A 22,617-nucleotide genomic window follows, 5' to 3' on the forward strand; every position below is an offset into this window, starting at 1 on the left:
GGAAGAAACCAATAAAATCTCATTAGAGGAGGAGGAAGGAAAAATAAATGTTGAATTTATGCAATTCAGGATAAGAAAGACTAATCATCTGATTATTGAATTTGATCTTGAATCTTTGAGATTATAATATGTGTTGGGAAGTCAAGATGCTATTCTATGAACTTATGTTGAGCTTTGTAGGAATGGCATAGGAGGTTTGTCAGAGAGGTATTTGAGGAAGAGTGGGATGGAAAAATGAATTGGCAGGCAACTCAAACATTGGGGGCGGAACAACTCAAGTCAAGTCACCTTTATTTATCCTTTATACCATGCTCGCATGGTAAAGACAAGATAGCGTTTCTCTAGGACCATGGAGCATATTTACATAAATATAAGATAGAATAGAAGTTAAACATGTTAAGACATATACAGTAAAAGTCCACAGTACACTATTCATATATGTTCTGGAAATTTAGGAGCCTGCTGGCTTTGGGGAAAAACTGTTACCGACTCTGGACTCAAAGACCTGAGTTTTACGGTACCTCCTATCAGATGGCAGAAAGGAGAACAGTTTACGTGAGGGGTTTGTGAAATCCTTCATAATGTTTATTGCCTTTCTCCTGCATCGAGTATTGTAGATGTCCTTCATGGTAGGAAGAGAGCCCCCAATGATCTTTTCTGCTGACTTCACTATCCTCTGCAGGGTCTTGCGGTCTGAGGTAGTACAGCTTCCAAACCAGGCGGTGATGCAATTGCACAGGATGCTCTCAATGCATCTTCTGTAGAATGTAGTGAGGATGGAGGGTGGGAGAAGAGGCACTGCTGGGCTTTCTTGGTTATGGAGCTTGTGTTAAGGGACTAGGTGAGATTCTCTGTCAAGTGCACTTCAATGAACTTGATACTCTTGATGACCTCAAGGGTAGAGCCGTCAGTGGTCAGTGGAGCGTGATCCCCTGGACCCTTCTGAAGTTGACAACCATCTCTTTTGTTTTATTAATGTTCAAATACAGGTTGTTGGCTCTGCACCTCATCTCTGTATTCTCATTCTTACTAATAAAGCCCACCACAGTTGTGTTGTCAGTGAACATGATGATGTGGTTCAAACTGTGTTTAGCCTCACAGCCATGGATCAACAGAGTGAACAGCAGTGGACTAACCACACATCCCTGGAGGGTGGGTGGGGGGGGGGGGGTGCTGTGCTCAGTGTAAACTAATCTGGGGTGTTGGTTTTCCAGTATAGACCACATACAGTGTACTAAGTTAGAAGTAAAAGTACATCAAAATTCAAAATTCTTTTTATTGTCATGTAATAATACAGAACATGTAATATTACACAAAATTTGCCTTCTGCCTGTCATAATGTGGCAAGGAGTCGCCATTAGGGTTACCTGGCGTCCCTTAGTAAGAGAGAGAGTGAAGCAAAAGAGATTCTCTTCAGAGACACTGAGTGTTTGTATATTCCCCTCCAGTGCTCCCGCAGCCTTTGCAGCCACACAGACTCCTGATTCATTGGCAACCCAAACCTCCGTCATGATCAGGATGACTTCAGCGCCGGAGGTCCTTTGTGAGCCCTTCTTACCCTCAGAACCCCTCTTGAATCCTGGATCGGATACTTGATTCCCATGAATCAGCATCCAGCAGCCTACAGCCTGTGCAGGTTCCCCGACCATGTCATCCAGCCACTGAGCCCCTTGCTGGTCTGATGCTGTGGTCACCTTTCCTGTTGGATCATCTCTGCTTCTCCTTCTCAATAAGGTATCTGGTGCCCTGCACTGGTCTGTTGTTCCCTGGAGTCTGCAAACCCTCATGGTCGTTGACGATCACAGCCACTGCCATCTTGGGTACAGACACTGCAGTTGCAGGATTTTGGTTTGAAAACACTTATCAGCTCCTCCAATAGGCTGTAAGGAGCTGCCGGAATTAGGTCTGGGCAGTTGAACCCTTCAGAGGAACCCTGTGTCTCTGCTGCCTGCTCTGTCCACATCAGTGGTAGTGCTGCTGTTACCACAGCTCGAGCACTGCAGCCCTTTTCTTTCCCCTCTTTAAAGACAATCAGCCACTCCAACCTTGTATTTTACATTTTCTCTTCTCTGGCAATGACAGATTTTTTCATTTGAAACCTTACATCTCCTCCAGATGTACCAGGGTTATTACAGAAACACAGTAAGCTGCAGTTTCTGGAACTTGGAAGAACTCAGTAGGTCAGTTAATGTTTCAGGGTTAAACCTTTTAGCGAGTCTTTTAACCCATTGGTGCTGCCTGATCTGCTGAATTCCACCAGCAATTTCTTGACACACCAAGGTGATCACTCTTATCTCTGTCAGTAGGCATCATTTTGCTTGTAATTCATTCTCTCCTGTTGCATCTGATTGTTCTTTTGTTCTCAATGCATTACCTCCACTTTTTATACAACATAAAGCATTTAATTTTCTTTTTCCAGTTCTGAAGAAAGATTATCAGCATATGACATTTTTTTGATTCTCTCTTCACAGATCCTTCCTGTCCTGTTGAGTATTTTCACCATTTCCTGTTTTTATTGTAAAGTATATATTTTGAATGATATTCCTAATAGGGAAGGATGACCAAATTAATTTTCTTATTGTAAAGAAATGAGGGAGGTGTGTTCTAATATTGAATTTAAAAAAAAACATTTTTTTTCTATTTCTAGGGACGAGGAGAAATAGTAGTGCTGTAAAAATAATCAAATAGGGACTTCAAAACCCATGAACTCATGAGAATGTGAAACTTTCTATCTCAGGAAATGGTTGAGACAAATTGTTTAGATGCATTAGGGGAAAGGTAGATGATCATAAAATGCTAAAGGGAATAAAATGAAACTGGTGGGTGAGGAAAGACAGGAGGCAGCCCAGGAAGAGCATAAATAGTACCTTGTCTTACTGGATATATTGCTTGTTTCATTGCTGTACATTCAGTGCTAAACTTAGCCATGATGCTAGGCAGAATTGGTAAATAATTTGGATAATACAATACAGCTGATAAATATGAATCAATCTATTCAATTGATTAGTCTGTTCACAAACTGGATCTTGTTTGTCATGAGATTTTTTATTTTTTGTTATATGTCCATGGTTGTAAAAAGCTAGGAATGATGACAACCTTAGGCAACTGACAGATTGTTCTGTCTGCAGATTTATGGGAAAGTGTATTAAACATTTTATGGAACTTTAATTAAAAAAATTTAACTGCTTTGTTATTGACACTACCAGCATTATCTATTAAAGCCTACACAGGCTCTTTCTATGGGGAAAAAGCAAAAACATGTCAGTTACGGTTAACATACACCCTTGTGCAGTATTGAAGTTCTTGTGTATACAAAATGTTCTTCATCACAATGTTTATCATACATTTATTTTAAGTATGCTGGATATTTAATGTTTATTAACTTTATATTGAAATGTACCTTTGCTGAGAAATAAGGCTTTGTTTACTTATTTGATGTATGAATCATTTTCCACTTAATAGATTAAACATTAAATAGAATAAAATATTGAAAAATAAAAATAAAATCATAGCAAATTTAAAGTACTAAAGACTTAAAAGAAAACTAAATAAATAACGTTACTGCACTTCGCTTTTTGCATCAAGATTGCTATTCCATTTCAAATGAATGGTAGATAGTATAAAATAGAGGAAAAGAACTGAACTGACTCACAATTAAGGCTATACCACTGGTTCTCTAAGGAGTCCCTGGACAGGTAATAAATATGATTTGGTCCAATATTATGAAGAGAGTATGACCTTGCATATAGCACAGAATTAGTACAATGAACCAGTACTTTGTTAATTAAAAAAAATAAACTGAAATTGAGAAAGTTTTGTCAATTGACATCAAAAACCTTTTGAGACCAAGGAAAAACTGAACGTGTGGTACCCATATTATTGAAGAAATAAAACATATCACATTGAGATGTCCAGTAAAACTTTACAATAAATTAATGTTTAAGTTTGTAAGATATAACTGCCAAAATGTAAAAAAATAAGATAACTTGTAATTATAAATATATTTATAAAATTAAATAACTTTCTTAGCCTAGATTGTATTTGTTTACAATCAAGAAACCTTTAATCTGGTCTTTTGTTAATTATTACAACATGCATTTTTAAAAAGTTTTCTGTCTTTGTATAATTCATTTTTGTATGAAAATTCTTAGAAATGGAACCGTTCCTTTATATTTGTGTTTTAGGAATTTGGTTATTATATGTAAAACTTTGAAGGTGACCAAAAATATTATTTTTGTTTCAAGATGGTCCTCGTCCATCTCAGAAAGAAATTATTTCATTACGGGCTTTTATGCTGCTCTTTTTAAAGCAATTAATTTTGAAGGTAAGATTTCAAATTTTAAAATTGTTTTCCTTTTCAGAAACATCTGTTACATTACAGAAAGTAGAAAATAGTACTTTTCTGAAATGGTACTTTTCATTGCCTATCTTCTATGGTAGTGCTCTATGAAGTTTTTAGTATAGTATTTGAAGTGTATTGGTATAAGAGTTTCTGCTGTGATACACTTGATCTTCCATGACAGAACTCATCCAAAGATGTATCTAAGAGAGTTGAAGTTTGTGAAATCTTAAGTTAACTTTTCTTTTGAATAGGATCGTGGTGTGAAGGAAGATGAACTACAAAGTATTCTTAATTACCTGTTGACCATGCATGAGGTAAACATTAAATGAACCAAACATGTTTTTAAAAAACACATTAAACAGGACTGAAATTGCTCAATTGGTAATGTATATGTTTAAAAAGTGTTTTATTCCTTTTTGTTGGAGTTCTTGTATTTCTCTGTGATCTGACATGACAGATAATTTTGATATATGAAACTAGCTCATTAATTGAGAATTATCTCAAAAGTTGAAAAACTTAATGGGATATCCAGGCAAGGAAATAATCTGAGTTACCTTCCATGATCACATAACCAAAACTATTGTCTACGTTCAAAGGTGAAAAGTTGCATCCATTCCCTCTGTGAAGCAGAAACCATCTTAAGGAGAGTAGGGATTTAGAAAGCAATGTACCCTTTCTTAACTTCATTTAGCTTGTAAGTCCATTGCAGTTTATCACAATGCAATTAGTAGAGCATAGAACCAGTGGTGTTTTTAATTACTTGAACAGTTTTTAAATTTTCAATATCATTTTCACACAAAGTAAAATATTGGGGAATATTATTTAATGCAACCTCATCCATAATCATAGCCTATTGAGTTGTAATATTTTAATGAGAAGACAAAGTTCAAAAAGAATACATACGTAGCCTATCATGTTTTGGCAAATCAAGGACAATACTGGTCAAGCAATATAATTGAGTATTCTTGAATTGTACTGCTTTTATTGAACCAATGTCAAACTGATGAGGACAGTATTGAATATTCATATAGATTAGCACTAATTCATTATTGCGCTGTCCATTTTAGCAGCAGGTCACTAGTTACTGCCTTCTTTTTGTCAACTATATTAATGTATTCTAATTTCTGAGAAATGAAGATCTTTATTTTGTTTAGTTTGCTGACTTGCTATCTGTACCATGAAACAGGATGAAAATATTCATGATGTTCTGCAACTGCTGGTTGCATTGATGTCAGAGCACCCTGCATCCATGATCCCTGCTTTTGATCAGCGAAATGGAATAAGGTAAGTCACTAATGAAAGGAATAGATGATTCAGGAGAAATGTAGAGGGCTCTTTTTACAGGAATAGATAAGGTGAACAAAATAGAGGAGGCATAGGACATTTATTCATTATTTTCAAGACTGTTCCACTATTCAGAAACATAATGGCCATTTTGATCTTCGCATCAACACCACTTGCTTGTCTGCTCCCTATTACCTTCAAAGTCCAACAGTCCAAAGATCAGTAAATGCTGGCCTTAAATATGTTCAATATTTCAGTAACTTCTCTATGGAATCAATAATTTGAGGATTCATGTCTCTCAGAAGAAATTCATCCTTATCTATGTCAAGATATGGTAAATCCTTGCTCTGAAACTATCCTCTAGGTTTCAATCTTGAACAAGGGGCAATAACTTAAGATTTACTCTGTCAATTCCTTTCTGAGTCTTATGTTTCAGGATGAACCTGACTCATTCTTGTGAAGACCAATGAATATGATGCTAATCTGTTCAATATTTCTTCACAAGACAACCCGTTCATCAATCAAAGCTTGTCTGAGCTGCCTCCAATGCAAGTATTTCACTCCTTAAATTAGGTGGCTAAATCTGCTTGGAGAATTCTAGGTGTAGTTTCAGTTGTAACCGGACTTGTTTACTTTGTTACTCTATCCCCATCTGCAATGAAGAATGACATATAATTTGCCTTTCTAATTACTTGCTGTACATAGAATTGGCTTCTGGGCTGGCTCTATTTGCCTGCATTTGATCCATATCCTTCTAAACCCTTCCTATCCCTTTATTTATCCAAATATGTTTGAATGTCAGAATTTTACATGCTTCTTTTGTTTCCTTTGGCAATGTGTTCCAAAATGGACAACCCTTTAAGTGAAATTGGTGCCCCTCAAGTCCCTCTCAAATCTCTCCCCTCTCACCTTGAGCATGCACAATATGCCTTCCTGTTTCAAAATTGTGCATGCTAAATTTCTGTGTTCAATGTGTAATGATTTCCAAATCTCTCTGTCGCATTGGTGTGGCTCTTCCTTTAAATATTTTTCATTTATATTGAGGAGGACAGCCTCTTCCCCAAACGTCTCTCCATCTGCTACATCAAATTTGTGTTCACCTAGCAAATTCCCTTCCCACCTTTCTTTGCATCTTAATGTTTCCCATATGTTTCTTCATCTAAGTCATTTGTATAATAGCAAATTGTTGAGAACCCCTGCAACACGCTACAGGTACACAATCCTTTATCCGGAACCCTTGGGGGACAGTGTGTTCTGAATTTCGGATTTTTCAAGATTTTGGAAAGCCAGATTTAAGCCCACCCGAATTGTGCTGCCGAATCCACCCCACCCCCTTCCAGTCGCGCTGCCATCTTCCCCCCCCACCTGCCCCACTTGCCAGTTTTTGGAGTTTTCCGGATAAAGGATTATGTACCTGTATTAGTTATAGCTTGTCAAGTTAAAAGGAACCCATTGATCTGTTTCCCCCGCTATCCAATTCCATATACACTTAATATATCACACCAATATCCGTAGAACTAACAAAGGGGTGGGAAGAATGATGCAAAACAAAATTGTTGGAAAGTTTAGGCCTTTGAGCATACATTTATGCTGCATATTTGATTTTTCTGAAGCATATTGCAACTTGAAGGTTGTTTTATGTTAACAGTTTTGTTAGATTTCTGTTTCTGGTAAGGGAACTCCAGGCACGCTTTGTTTTTGGTATTCTAATTACCAGAAGATCTGATTGAATAGAACAATATGAGTGTTTTTATAGAATGTCTGCATTTTAAAAGAAGCAAAATATTAATCACCCTTTCTCAATTTCACTGGCTCCATCTCAGGAGACAAATTCTTAATGCACATTTTCTACAAACCCACATTTACATCAACGATATGTTTTCACATCCTGTCCCCTGTAAGGATTCTATTCCTTTCTTTCAATTTCTCTGTCTCTGTTGCATCTGTTGCCAGAATGAGGTCTTCCATTCCAGATGATCCAAGAAGCCCTCCTTCTTCAAAAACTGGTTTCCCTTCTACTGCCATCAATTCAGCCCCTACCTCTATTTCCTACACATCTGCCCTGGCCCCCTTTGTTCCAAGATGCAATAAGTTCAGGATTTCCTTTGTACTCACCTAACATCCTTCCAGCCTCTACATCCAACATATTATCCTTTGCAATTTCCGCCATCTATAATGTGATCCCAATGACTAGACACATCTTCCCCTCTTCTCCCTCACCACCTTCTGCAGGGACTGGTCCCTCTTTGACTCTCTTGTTTAATTATCCCTTTCCACTAATCACCCCTTGGTACCTGCCCCTTTATCTGCAGGGAATGCTACATTTGCACCCACACTTCTTTATACCATTTGGGGCCCGAAACATTACTTCCAGGAGAAGCAATACTTCACTTGTAATTCTGCAGGGGTCATCTATTGCAATTGGAGCTCCTGTTGTGCCCTCCTCTACATTGGAGAGCCTGGATGCAGAATGGAAGATCATTTTGTTGAGGAACTTTGTTTTATCCACAGCAATAGCATGGACTTTACCATTTTAATATCTTGCTCCACTCCCACATTGACATGTCTGCCTATGGCCTTCCATCCAACCTTTTTATTCAGGAGCCTACTTTCTTTTTGCTCATACCTTAATCAAGGGGTTAGGCCCAAAACATTGGTGATTTATCTTTACTCCATAAAGAATGCTAAGTTTTTCCATTACTTTTTTAGAGACTTTCTTGTTTAACTAAAGATAAATCTGTCTTATTTTAGATTTGTTTTAATAAATACAATTGACCTTTAATAAACACATAAATGTTTTAAGGTGAGATGAAAAATTATCCTCATTTCAGTACTTTGCTAAAATATTAATAGGTGAGTCAGCAATTTTTCATACAATTGTACAGTAGAAGTCCGAAAATCCAGACCCCAATCCTCGAGCAGTTCGGATTCTCAGGCAGAACTTTTAAAATTCAAATTTAAGAAGGTATAAAGAAGCAACAAAAGGTAAATTTTGGTAGTTTATTCATTAGCAAATGCACCATGCTTCATTTATCAAAAAGAGCAGTTTTAAAAAAAATAAAGTGGTCGATTGTTGCACTAATGCATGCACACACACATACAAAAGCCCACTAAATTTTGAAAGTTTGAGAGTTGTCTCGGGTTGTCTAGATTTCTGGCATCTGGATTTTTGGTCTTATACTGCAGTGTTAATTAATTTGATATCCATCTCCCTTTCAGGGTTATTTACAAATTGCTGGCATCCAAAAGTGAAAGCATCCGAGTCCAAGCGCTAAAAGTGTTGGGATACTTCCTCAAGCATCTAGGCCACAAGTAGGTTCATCGACATTAAATTTCAATACATTTTTGATTTCTTCTAAATAAATTGATTTGTTTATTTCATATTATTGAGCTGCAGGATTCAGTTGTGGAATGTAAAAAAAAATTGTGAGGTGTCATCTTCAGTGAGAGAGATTGTGACACATTGAGCTTTTAAATGATGTCTTCCTGTTTTAATTATTCCTGATTTATTATCCATGTCTGCAGTACATTCCTTCTTTCTTTTTTTCTTTGGCTTGGCTTCGCAGACGAAGATTTATGGAGGTGGTAAATGTCCACGTCAGCTGCAGGCTCATTTGTGGCTGACAAGTCCGATGCGGGACAGGCAGACACGGTTGCAGCGATTGCAGGGGAAAATTGGTGGGTTGGGGTTGGGTGTTGGGTTTTTCCTCCTTTGTCTTTTGTCAGTGAGGTGGGCTCTGCGGTCTTCTGCAAAGGAGGTTGCTGCCCGCCGAACTGTGAGGCGCCAAGATGCACGATTTGAGGCGATATCAGCCCACTGGCGGTGGTCAATGTGGCAGGCACCAAGAGATTTCTTTAGGCAGTCCTTGTTCCTCTTCTTTGGTGCACCTCTGTCACGGTGGCCAGTGGAGAGCTCGCCATATAGCATGATCTTGGGAAGGCGATGGTCCTCCATTCTGGAGACGTGATATCACAAGTATCTCCAGTGTCCTCCCCTCTGCTGTCCATTGAATCCTATCCATCCTTGGCCTTCTCCACAGCCAGCATAAGGCCCAATATAAACTGAAGGAATAACATCTCATATTCCATCTGGTCTGTCTACAGCCCATTGGTATAAACATTAAATGTTCCAATTTCAGCTACTCTCTCACTTCTTCAGCGCCTCTTTCATTCTTCCTCCCCAATTTCAGGTAATGAATTCCCTCTAGTTTTTTCAGCCACTTCCAGTCTTCCTCCCCCATTTTTTTTCCCTTTCCCACACACCCCAACCATCCCTTCACACATTATCAACCACTTCCTCTTTGGTTAAATCCTCTTCCACCAACATTTCCCCTATAGGATTCTTTCCCCACTTTCTGTCACCCCCCCATCCCCCCTCCTCCACTTTGGTCCCATTTGTTCTTTGCCTCCAACTTATACATTTTGTCACCTTCACTTCCCATATAATCTCTCTCCACCCTATATGACTCACCTTCCTCCACCTAGTTTTTTGTCTCTCTCTTCCTTGAGCTACCTCTTTCTGTTATCCTTCACTCCTCCCTGATTCACCAATCCCCAAATAACCTCTGTCCAATGCCTTCCACCCTTTTCTTATTCCAAAAGATATTTCCCTCAGTACTCTCATTGATAAAAGGTTTTGACCCAAAATGTTGACCATTTTTTCCCTACTGATGCTACTTGATGCACTGAAATCCTCCAGTCATTTGTTTCATTGCTCTAGATTATAGCATCTGCAGTCTCTCATGTTTCACTTGTCCTTTTTGTCAAGAGATGGAATGCATTTTCTTGTCTTCTGCTCACAATTAGTTCGACATTAATAGTGGTGAGTGTGTGGAGGTGTGGGTGTAGTTAAGACAACGAAAACCAGAAATGTAGTTGAAACAGGATTGTGGAATTTGGGTGGCATGGAAGGCGTAGCAGTTAGTGCAATGCTGTTATAGCAGCAGCGACCAAGGTTTGAATCCGGTGCTGTCGGCAAGGAGTTTGTATGTTTTCCCTGTGTCTGTGGGTTTCTTCTGGGTGCATTGGTTTCCTCCCACCATTCAAAAAATGTACTGGGATTGTAGGTAATTTGGGTGTAATTGGGTGGTGCGGGTTTCTGGGCCAAATGAATCTGTTGCCATTGCTGTGTGTCTACATTTTAAAAAATTAACATTTAAAAAAAAGTTATATGCATTTTGAACAGTGAATTTGAAAAATAATGAGAATGTAGTTAGGGTCGGATATTGCAAAGTGAAGATAGGCATGATGGATTGGAAAAAGGACAGTGATCAGCGAGTTAAAGGAACTGCCTAAATTAAATTGGCAAAAAAAATCATCAAAATGGTTGACAATTCTATTAAGGTTTCTGTTCAATTTTCTGAAGAATTCTTTTCCAAATTTTAGAATCTGATATTCCAAAGATTTATATCAATATTTACAGACAATTATTTCCTTATTTATTTTGGTGGGATTCAAATTTCCCTAATATTCCCAACCTTCCTAGTTTTACTGTCTACTATGTCCTTATTATGAGGATGAAATAAATGGAATCATCATTTATTCTTATCTGTCTGTTTCTATTATTCTCTCTTTTCAATGTTATATTTGTTCCTATCCATCAAATACTTCACATCTCAGTTCTTTACATTTACATAGAAGTTTAAACATTCTTATTTTTTATAGGGTGATATTTTAATGTCTAGATTTTGCAGTCTTTCAATATATTTCTCATTGGATCAATATTTTGAGAAATATTTGCCATGGTCATTTTCTCTGAATACATTAACATTTCAAATGTTGTTCTGTGTTTTGATACTGAGTTAAGTTAAAACTACAACTTCAGAAGACTCAACACTTAAATTGTTAATCGAGTCTTTCTCATTAGAGAAATTAATTGCCTGACCTGCAGAGTATTTCAAAAGTTTTGTTTTTATTTTAGGTGACCAGCATCTGTAGGTTTTGGTTAACCTCAACTTTACCAATTCAAAATGGGTTAGAGTTCATAGATCATTGACCTTTGAACCTCAATTTCCATTTGGTCATATTCAGAGATTACAGTCATGTTATAGATTCTTGAACAAGGAAATTGCTGGACTTTTTTAAAATTAAACCATTGTTGTTGATCACTTTATAATTTTCCCAGGAAGCATTAATGTGCATGAGGCATGTTCTTAATTCATGGGTACTCTGGTGTACCTCCAGGGCTACTAATTGAGGTGGGGAAGAATAATAATGGTGCCTGTGAATTAAATAGTCCCATGAAGTCAAGTAGAAAACATGGTGGCAGCCAACATTCTTCATTCAGCTACTATTATTATTTATTCCAAGGGTGTTGTTCATATATATTCACTCTGGTTCAAATAAGGAAATAGTTGATGAAAGTAGTTTGAAATGATATGACATTGAATAAATTGCCTCAAAATCAGATTTCACTCATTTTTTATGCTATAGCATTTTATCATTCAACATTAATGCCAAGTCAGGTCCCTCATGAATGAGTAAATTAGTGAGTAAATGCTGGAAAAGCCATTAAACAAGAAAGTCGGTGAACATTTTTTGGATGTACTGAGATTGTTCGACAATGGGATTTGGAGCTTTATATTGGTAAAGGCAGATCTGGACATGATATAAATGTTGACATCATTAACTACTCACCTAGCTCTGGGAAAAGCTCAGGTTTTGCTAGTTTAGTTTGAACATGCAACTACCTAGTACAATTTCACTTAGATAAATTGGCTTGTGTAATCAACATTAAATCAAATTTCAAAGAGTCCATTAAAAATGAATTATGAATGGTATGAATTCCCATTTCTAGCCACCTGAATATTCAAGTTTACAGATTTTTCAAAGGTAGCAAAAATGCATCTTGATACTTGTATGATATTTCTGGGTAAAAAATACATTTTATTTTCTTGTTCTGTAAAATTAGTAAAGGGAAGCCAAAAATGTGAATTCATTGGTGGTGTAACTTTGATTGTCAATGTCCCTCTCAGCTCGTGTATTCACTGAAAATGTCTTCCAAGAGAATATGATTTAAATGAAATGGTTTATTGCTTTTGCTTCATGTCTAATGATAATGTGACTCTTTCAGAAGGAAAGTGGAGATCATGCACACACATAGCCTGTTCACTTTGCTTGGAGAAAGGTTAATGCTTCACACCAATACTCTTACAATAACAACCTACAACACACTTTATGAGGTAAGCCATGGAGCAAGAGAATACTTGAAGTTATCTAATTTGGCAGAGAAGTATATGTTGTGTGTACATCACAGTATAAAACTGAATTTATTGTTTTCATTTATGATACCATACAAACTGCAAGTATTCTACTGGTTAAGGATAAATCTTGGATTTTTGACTGTATGCTGAAAGACGAAAGGTGAACTTGACAACTTCGAAGTATTTTTCTCCAATATCTTTGTTTATATTCATGGGATAAGTTGTTTACAATAACTGAATTATGTTTCTGTTGACGGAGCACTTTTCTGCTGTGTTTGGTTACAACATTGATCCTGTTGCATCCAGTTCAGTAAAGATCACATCATTAAAACTTAATGTTCTCTGAAGTGGTCCTTTATACCATTCAGGCACATAATTCTAGTGGCCAAAGAAGCTTCCCAAACGGTCTCTTTTCTACTCTATTTCCCTATGCTACTGCCTTTTAAGAGCTATATACATGGACCCCCTAGGGTCCCCCTTCTGTTCCATTACACTTATCAGGCCCTGCTGTTAGCAGAGTAAGTCTTGCTCTGTTTTGATCTACTCAAAGATACCACCTTGCACTTGTCAACATTGAACTGCATCTGCCATTCTTGAGCCCAGTTTCCTATCTGATCGAGACCCCTTTGCAAACCCAGGTAACCTTCTTCACTGTTCACCGCAGGACTTAATTTTCACATCATCAACAAACTTACACAATGTAGCAAACATCCTTGTCCAAATCATTTATGTATATTACTAACACAAGGGTCCTAAATCTGAACCCTGACGTACTTCACTGGTCCGAAGAGGAGAAAAGATGAAATGTGAAAGTAAGCTAGCCAATCACATCAAAGAGGTCAACAAAAGTTTTCTTTTTCAGATATACATTGAGTAAAAGAGACAAGAGTGAACATTGAACCAGGGGAAATAATATTGGAAAGTGATAATGGGGAGTGAGAAATGGCAGATGAACTGAATAGGTATTTTTTTATCAGTCTTCAATATGGTAGACACCAATGACATGCCAGAAATTCAAGAAAATTAGGGGGAAGGGGTGTAGTCAGTATTAGTAAAGAGAAGCTGAAGGTGGATAAGTTACTTGGACCAGATGGACTACACCTCAGGGTTCTGAAAGAGGAAGCTAAAGCGATTGTGAACAGAATAGTAGTGATTTTTAAGGAATTGGTAAAGTCCTGAATGGTTCCAGAGGACAAGAAAATTGGAAGTGTCACTCCACTTTTTAAGAAGGGAGGCAAGAGACAGGAAAATTTTGGGTGGTGGTCTACCTACCATGGTTGACAAGTTCTAGAGTCCATTATTAAGGATGAGATTTTAGATCAGTTAGAAGCACAAGATAAAATGAACTGAAGTCAACATGGTTTCCTTAATAGAGATCTTGCCTGACAAATCTGTTGGAATTATTTGAGGAAATAATGACCAGGACGTTCAAACCAGAATCAATGGAGGTTCTTTACTTGGACATTCAGAAGGCCTTTGACAAGGTGTCACATATGAGGTTGCTAAACAAGATAGAGCCTATTGTGTTATGGAAAATGTAATGGCATGGGTAGAAGTTTGACTATCTAACAGAGGCAAAGAGTAGGAATTAAAAAGGGCTTTACTGGCAGGCTGCTAGTGACCAATGTTGTTCTGTTGCAGTTGGGTTGGTGATAAGGGAGAAAAATGCAATGTTACCATTCATTTCAAAAGGAGTAGAATATAAAGCAATTATGTAATTCTGAGAACTTATAAGGTGATGGTCAGACCACATTTGGAGAATTATGAAGAGTTTTTGGGCCCAATATCTGTGGAAGGATGTGCTGGCATTGGAGAAGTTTTAGAGTAAGTTTCTAAGACTAATTGAATTGATGGGAGGATTAACATGAGGAGCATTTGATGATCTGGGCCTGCACCTTCAGGATTTTTAGAAGGATGAGGGGGATATTGATGCATTCTGAATATTGAAAGGACTAGATAGAGTGCACATGGAGAAGATGTTTCTAGTAGAGGGAGAATCTATGAACACAGGGCACAAGCTGAATAAAAGGACATCCCTTTATGAAGATAAGTTTGTTCAGTCAGAGGGTTGTGAATCTGTGGAATTTGATGCCACATACTGCTGCAGAGGCTAAGTCATTGGGTCATTGAGTAGTTTTAAGCAGAGCTTGATAGTTCTTATTAGTGAAGACTTGAACGGTTATGGGGAAAAGGCTGGAGAATGGAGTTGTAAGGAAAAATACATCAGTCATAATTTGAATAGCAGAGCAGACTTGATGGGCCATTGGAATAATTATGCTCATGGTCTTCTGGTAAATAACATTAACTGCCCTGCCCTTGTCTACCCACGTTGTCACCTCTTGTCTTCCAAACTTCTGTTCTTCCTCACCCCATTATTGTACCCTTTTCAACACCTCACTACCCTTACCCCCACAAATTCTCATCCCCCTTCCCCTTGTAGTTCCACCCTTTTCCATCAATGTTTCATCAACAGGATTCTCTTTCTTCCACACCCCTCTCAACTTCTGTTTCATTAGGTTCGATTTGTATTTCACCTTTATTATTAGCTTTCATTATATCATCCTGCATATGTCAGATTCCAGCACTGATAGCTTTTGTTTCCCCTTATCACCCCCACTGTCACTGGCTTCACTGTGTATCATCTTCCTCCACATGACACACTTCTTTTACTTACCTCTCCCTTTGACCAGCACCTTCCAATCAACTGTCTCCCCATCTGTCCATTCTTGTTTGCCCTTTCTTGGCCCCTTTCTCTACTGCCCCTTTCCAACACCCCCCCCCCCCCCAATCCTGTCTTTATTATCCTGGCTATATCTCCTCTGTGCTCTCAGACTTGATGAAGGTTCTGACCTGACACATTGGCCATTCTTTTTCTCCTATTTATGCTGCTTTACCCATTAAGTTCAAGAGTTTGTTTTTTGTTTACATCATGGCCATTGGGGATCCAGTGAAATAATATATTTAGATTTCAGAAAGTTACTCAGTGAAAGCTCCCTGCACAAGATAAAAGCTTCAGTTATCAGAATTCTAGTGGATTGATGTAAATTCATCAGAAAGCAGAAAGGGAATCAGTTCATTTTCTGCTTGGTAACACAACTGTTTGGGTGCTGTGTGAAGAATATACAGCCTCTTCCTGATTTATAACCTATGCAACTTATGACTGTCTATACATACGACTGAAAAAAACTGTATAAATTAGCATCACTGCAATCTATCATTGGTGGGCTGTCAGGGAGGGAGTGGGGTAGTGGATCAGCTTGGAACAGCAGCCTGCTGTCAGTCCCCGCACTGGTCCTGATGTTTTGCTCTCTCCTGGTGGCCTGCTGTCAGTTTCCATACAGATCCCACTGTTCTGCTCCCTCCTGACAGCCCACCACCAGCTCCCATACTGATCCAACAGCCCAGTCTCCCTTCTGACAGCCTTCCACCAGCCCCCACACTAATCCCATCACCCCACTCCTTCCTGATAGCCTGCCACCAGCCCCACTCCTAATGGATGGATGATAAAATAGATACAGTAAAGTTAGAACTTATGTCCATTTTGAGATATGATTGGTTGGTCAGAACGAAACTCGGACGTACATCGGGGAGTTTAGCTGTACAATAAAACCCCTGTTGTCTTGAATTCAAGCAACTGACTGACTTAAGCAACTGGAAAAAAAAAATTGCAAAAAATAAATAGGTAAAAAAACGCAAAAGTTTAAAATTGGCATGCCTGGCTGTTAGTTCATCAGTCATGCATCATGCAGAAAATTCACTTATCCAGCATCGATGCCAGGTACCAGGGTTTTTACTGTAGTGACCTCAGTAACTTAGAATCTATTTTCATAATTTAAATAAAGTGTTCAGATTTATTGAAATTTGCCAATGTTACAAAGATAGATGGTAAAATAAGTTATGAAGAGGCATAGATTTTGCAGAATATAATTTTTTATTGGAGCAGAGTGAAGAATGGCATATGAGATTATCTGCTTTGGAAGGAACAACAGAAAAATAGAATGTTATTTAAGTGGTGATAAACAATTAAATATTGATGTTCATTGAACAGAAACGTAAAGTCAGCACATAGGTAGAATAAATAAGTTGAAAGGAAGATGAAATTTTGGTCTTTGTTATAAAGGCGATGGACAATAAGAGTTGGAAAGCCTTACTCTATTATGGTTATCAGATCATATCTATATTTTTCTCCTTGGGCCATCAAATTATCTGTCTTACTTTAAATTCTGGTAGCATTCTGCTATGCATTTTTACCACTTTCCCATATCCACTATATTTCCAGGTATACATGTTGCTGAGTCCAGATTTGGTCTCCTTTACTAAATATGAAATTAACCCTTCCTTTTTTTGTTCCCCTGTTCTGTTTGTTGGCCAATAGATTGTCTTTGCTTTTTTTGGAGCTCTTTTCTGGCATTTTAATTGGAACTTCAAATATACATCTTTAAGTTTCTCCAAGTTCTAATTGTCGTTTACATCCCAAATGCTGAATATGAGAGTTTATTGTCACAAGTACATTGTATAGGCACACTTAAATTAATAATGGATTTAAGCATTTTCACAACAACGGCAGATAGGGTAGCTGGAATATGATACTTGTTGGGGAGATGGAGGAAAGGAGGTAGAGGGATAGGGAAAGAGAGAGACTCAGAAGAAGGGTGTCTTGGATACTATCTGGTTGGAGAGTGCCTCAACAGAATATAAGGTGGTGTTCCTCCAATTTACTGGTAGCCTCAGTTTCACAGAACATGAGACCATTATATTGGTGTGGGAATGATTTGTGGAATTAAAGTGTTTAGGCATTGGGAGTTCCTTCTATTGCAGTGGACAGAGCGAAGGTGCTCGACAAAATGACTTCCCAGTCTGCAAACAGTCTCACTGACGTAGAGGAGGGCACATTGGGAGCACCAGTCAGACAGCATTAACATTGACTTCTCCTGTTTCTGTCAAAGCCCTCCTCTGAATCTCTTTCTTTCCCTCTCCATCTGTCTCCTTTCCTCCAGCTCCCCACCACTTCCCTTTCCTCTCCTATCAGAGAGCTACCCTCTCTGTCACTTCCCAGCTTCTTTTTCTCTTCTTTCCTCCCATCTGTATGTACCTGTTAGCCAGTGCTCCTTCCCCCTGCCCCTTCCTCTCTCTCTCTCTCTCTCTCTCTCTCTCCCTACACAATTTTATTAAGTTTCCTGTCTGACTTTGCTCATACCTTGATGAAGGGCTCAGGCCCGAAATGTTGGTTACTTTTTACTTTCTCTAGATGCTGTGTAACCTGTTGAGTTTCTCCAGCACAATTGTGTATTGCAACTTGTTTATAAACCCAGTTTAGAAGACAGTAATGAGGTTATTGGTTCTAGATGTGAAACTAACTGAGAAACTATTACCAGCAGGTACCTAGTTTACCACAATAACTTTTATATTCCTTTAAATTTTGTGTTCAACTGAAGTGAAAAATAAAATTAGTTTCTCCTTAATAACACTTCTTATGTTTTGCTAACTTCTGATGCTGTGCTCCTTTGAAATGCTTTTTGGTCAGCACTCAAGCTTTAACATCTAACTCAATAATTCAGCCATAATGCAGCCAAGTTTAAAAGCTCTCTTTTATCAGGCTTAACTTTAAAATAAACATTTTAGTGGAGAACGAGTGGGGCAATACATCAGCTAATTTTCCCTCAGTTATTTTACAGTCCATGATTTGAGAATAGCAACGTGACTCTGAATGTCGACAAGATGAAGGAGATGATTGCAGATTTCAGGAGGACCAGAGGCAACCACCCTCCACTGCAAATTAATAGATAGGTGGCGGAGAGAGTAGAGAGCACCAAATTCTTCGGAGTCCACTTAAGAAGTGACCTATCCTGGACACACAACATCTAATCACTTGTCAGGAAGACGCAACAGTGACTGCACTTCCTGAGAAACCTGAGGTGGGCAATATTACCAGCCACTATGCTGCCAATCTTTCAGAGGAGCTCTGTCAAGAACGTCAAGGCCGGCTGCATCAGTGTGGTACTGATGCTGTAGGGCATCAGATTGAAAGTTAATGCACGTGACCATAGAGCACCAGAGAGGGTCACAGGTCCTCCTCCCCTCAATTGACATGATTTACCAGGATCGTTATCCAAAGGGGGCTTGCAAAATTAGTGACAACCCCAAACATCTTCCAGCTACTCCTATCGGAAAGAAATACAGGTGTATCAGAGCCAGAACTAGCTTCTTCCCAAAGGCAATGAGACTGCTGAATGACTGATGAAATGCTCATACAAACCATCTATTACGACCCCAAAACCCAGCAGCAATAGATATTCAACACGACAAATAATTACTTAAACAAAAATTGTTTTTCATTATCTTTAAACATGAAAACAGAATCAAACTTTAACTTATCACTATTAACTAACCCAACTTAACCCCCTTCTAATTCTAAACGCACGTGTATGTGATGTGTCTGTAAATTTGAGAAAGTTCTTTGGTTCACAGTTCAAGTTCACTCATTGCAGGAAATTCTTATATTGTGCACAGAATTTAACATGTATAAAGTTCACCAGGCTTTGGTGCTCGAAAGGTTACCACTCGGGAAGGTTCTTGTAGGTTTGCAGAGAGATGTGTTGTTCAAGGATTTTCACAACTGAGGTACTACCATTAGTCACCTCAATGTCTTGCTGATGAAACTTGCCCCATCAGGGTTCTCCAGATGATAACCTCTTTCTTTCAGGCTACTACAGGAGTTTCTTTCTGTTCCTCTTATTCCAAGAGAAATATCAGACAGATAGCACTTCCAGCCATCCGCCACTCTGGAGCTTCTGCTTTAGTTCCAACAAGCTTCTCCTGACTTGTTTCAGCTGTGTCTCTCTCTATCTCAGACTCCAAAACTGCCAGCAGCATGTCCTTCTCTCTCCCACTTGCAAAAATCCCCTCCTTCTCCAGCAAACAATAGGAGTCAGTCTTCTAGTCCATCTGTTCTTTTAGGTAAACAAACCTCTCAGTGATCTCTGAGTGACCCCTTTGCAGAGAGATCAAAAGCCTTGCAAAAAGGTCCAAAACAGACAACCTGGCTCTTCCAAGACAATAGCCTATTTATTTCATGACATCATTTCAATTAGCCCTTACTTGTGAAATAGCATAGCATTCTCCATAGTTTCTATAAAGTCACTGAATATGAATTCTTCAGTATTTCAAATAAGATCTGTTTTAAAGTGTGTATAAACTACTCTAATTTTACCAATTTATCTCCTAAAAACATTCCCAAATATTCCATCACACCTCCATGACTCTACTATTTACTTAACAATAATATTTATTGATTTTAATATTTATATATGCTTATTGTGCATGTGTATCATTTGTATGTGTGTTTGCAGTGTTTTGCATCAAGGACTGGAGAACACTGTTTTGTTGGGTTGTATTTAATAAATTTGAACTTTTAACAAAAATAAATGCAGATGCTTCAAATCTAAATTAAAAATGTAAAATAGTGTAAATACTCAGCAGGTCTCACCTACAAGAAGCTGAGTTTTAAGAAAGTGGCCTTTATACTCAAGGATCCTCACCACCCAGTCCATGCCCTCTTCACACAGCTACCATCAGGAAGGAGGTACAGGGGTCGGAAGATGAATACTCAACGGTACACAAACAGCTTATCAGATTTCTGAATGGACAATGAACTACAGACACTACCTCACATCCTGTTCTTCGCACTAATTTATTTTAAAATATAATTTATAGCAATATTTACTCTGTAATTCTGATGCAAAACAATAAATTTCATGACATGTTCATGATGATAAATTCTGATCCTGAAAATTCTGATTCTGAGGTCAGGCCTCATCAGTGGAAAGAAAGCAGAGTTAATGTTTTGGAGTAAGGACCCTTCACACACCTGAAACATGAACTGTTTCTCTTTCCATAGATGTGCCCTATCCTGGTGAGTATATGCAGCATTTTCTGTTTTTATTTCTGACAGCAACATTAAATGCATATACACATCCTCAAGGTGCTGCTGTCAAATTATTCCAGTTTCTCAGTTAATTTAGCAACCAGCTAGAACTAATTGCCTCTTATTACAGTTAGCTGAACTGGGACTATACACTAGTTGGAATTCACAAATGTGCTGGAGTTCTAATGTCCTTTACTATGATTCTTTTATCAAATTTTTGACACAGTTATTAAAATAGTAGGTACTTGGATGTTGTATAAGATTTTAAGATCAATATTTCTTACGCAAATTGCAACACAGTAAAACCCCTGTTATGTGAAAATCAAGCAACCGGTAGCCTTAAGCAACGAGTAAAAAAATTGTGGAAGATAAACAGGTAAAAAATACGGGTTTATAATTGGCTCTCCTCATCGTTAGTTCACCAATCACGCAAGACGCAATCACAAGTAACTGAAAAATTTACTTATACGGCATCTACCAATCCCCATAAGTGCTGGATACCAAGGGTTTCACTGTAATATACAACATTCATCAACTCTTGCCTGCTATAAAGGCATACAAAGAGGTGCCACTAGCCCCTGTGTGAAGGAATATACTCTATATCTTTCAACTTTGCTTTTTATAGATTTTAACTGAACAAGTGTGCACTCAAGTTGTTCACAAGCCTCATCTGGAACCAGACTCAGCAGTTAAAATTCAAAATCCAAGTAAGTCTACATATTTCTTTTCATCTCTGAAAACAATCTATTGGAGGTATTTTTAATCCCACTGTGAAGCACCATTGATGAAGGCTTAGAAGGAAGCTAGGAAATTGGTTAAAAGGAAAAAGTTCTAAAGTAGTAACAGTTCTTCTTGCAAGAGATCAAGGTGGTCAAGTGACTGACAACTTTGTCTGCAAGAAGTATGTCCAACTGTAGCTTCTCTGGGATTGCATGGATTAGTTGTGTGACAACTAGACTGACTGTGGAGCATACACAAAACTAAAAGTGATGTATGTAGGAGATATACACATATGAGATTTAGCCAGAATGCATGGGTAACTGCAGGAGGGTCAGATTGGAAGTTCCTAAAATTCTTATGGCTCTTTACCTCTCAAACAAATGTACTGTTTTGGAAATCATTCGGGAGCATGGCCTCTCAGGGGAAAGCAATAGTAGGACCAAATCAGCTACAGCATAATTTGCTCTGTTGTACAGCTGGGAAGGTTGAAGAGCAAGTGAGAGATAATGATAAGAGACTATATAGTCAAGATCACAGATAGGAATAAGGCCAGGGTCAAGGATGTCAGGTCAAATCAAGTCGTCAAGATTGCACAAGTACAACTTGACAAGACAGTGTTCTCGGTGTAAAACAAGCAGACATACAACCTGACATAACACACTTACAAACAAACAATAGGACAAGTATTCATATAAATAAATAAATGTTGTTTCATGAAAATGAGGGTCTCGGATGGTTACTGTGAGTAGTTCATTTGGTCGTTCAGCATTTTCACTGCCTGTGGGAAGAAGCTAGCTCTGATACTCCTGTAACTCTTTCCGACGGGAGCTCTGAAAGATGCTGTGTGTAGGGTGGAAGGGGTCCTTAATGATTTGGGGTACCCTCTTCAGATAAAGATCCCAGTAGATCGTGTCGATGGGGGTGGGGAGAGAAACTCCAATGATTCTCTCTGCCATTGATCCTATTCATTGACTCTGATCCATTTCTCTGCAGCAACTGTACCACACTTATGCAGCCGGCCAGGACACTCTTGATAGAGCTCCTACAGGAGGTTGACTTAATAGTGGTCTGTATCCCTGCTCGCTTCAGTCTTCTCAGGAAGTGCAGTCACTGTGGCACCTTCAAATGAGGAGATGTGTGTCCAT

General features: G+C 38.3%; 1 protein-coding gene across 26 annotated transcripts in view; it reads left to right on the plus strand.

Annotated features, from left to right (window-relative positions):
- nbeaa (neurobeachin a) overlaps positions 1–22,617 on the plus strand; it is a 1,045,297-nt gene that overhangs the window by 465,931 nt on the left and 556,749 nt on the right. For all 26 annotated transcript variants that reach the window (XM_069891655.1, XM_069891654.1, XM_069891651.1 and 23 more), the window contains 6 exons: positions 4,245–4,324; positions 4,594–4,656; positions 5,529–5,626; positions 8,846–8,938; positions 12,699–12,807; positions 21,378–21,459. In XM_069891655.1, coding sequence (XP_069747756.1) covers positions 4,245–4,324; positions 4,594–4,656; positions 5,529–5,626; positions 8,846–8,938; positions 12,699–12,807; positions 21,378–21,459 — 525 coding nt within the window. The remainder of the gene's footprint in view (positions 1–4,244; positions 4,325–4,593; positions 4,657–5,528; positions 5,627–8,845; positions 8,939–12,698; positions 12,808–21,377; positions 21,460–22,617) is intronic.

Source organism: Narcine bancroftii, chromosome 7, assembly GCF_036971445.1.
Source record: "Narcine bancroftii isolate sNarBan1 chromosome 7, sNarBan1.hap1, whole genome shotgun sequence".
NCBI lineage: Eukaryota > Metazoa > Chordata > Chondrichthyes > Torpediniformes > Narcinidae > Narcine > Narcine bancroftii.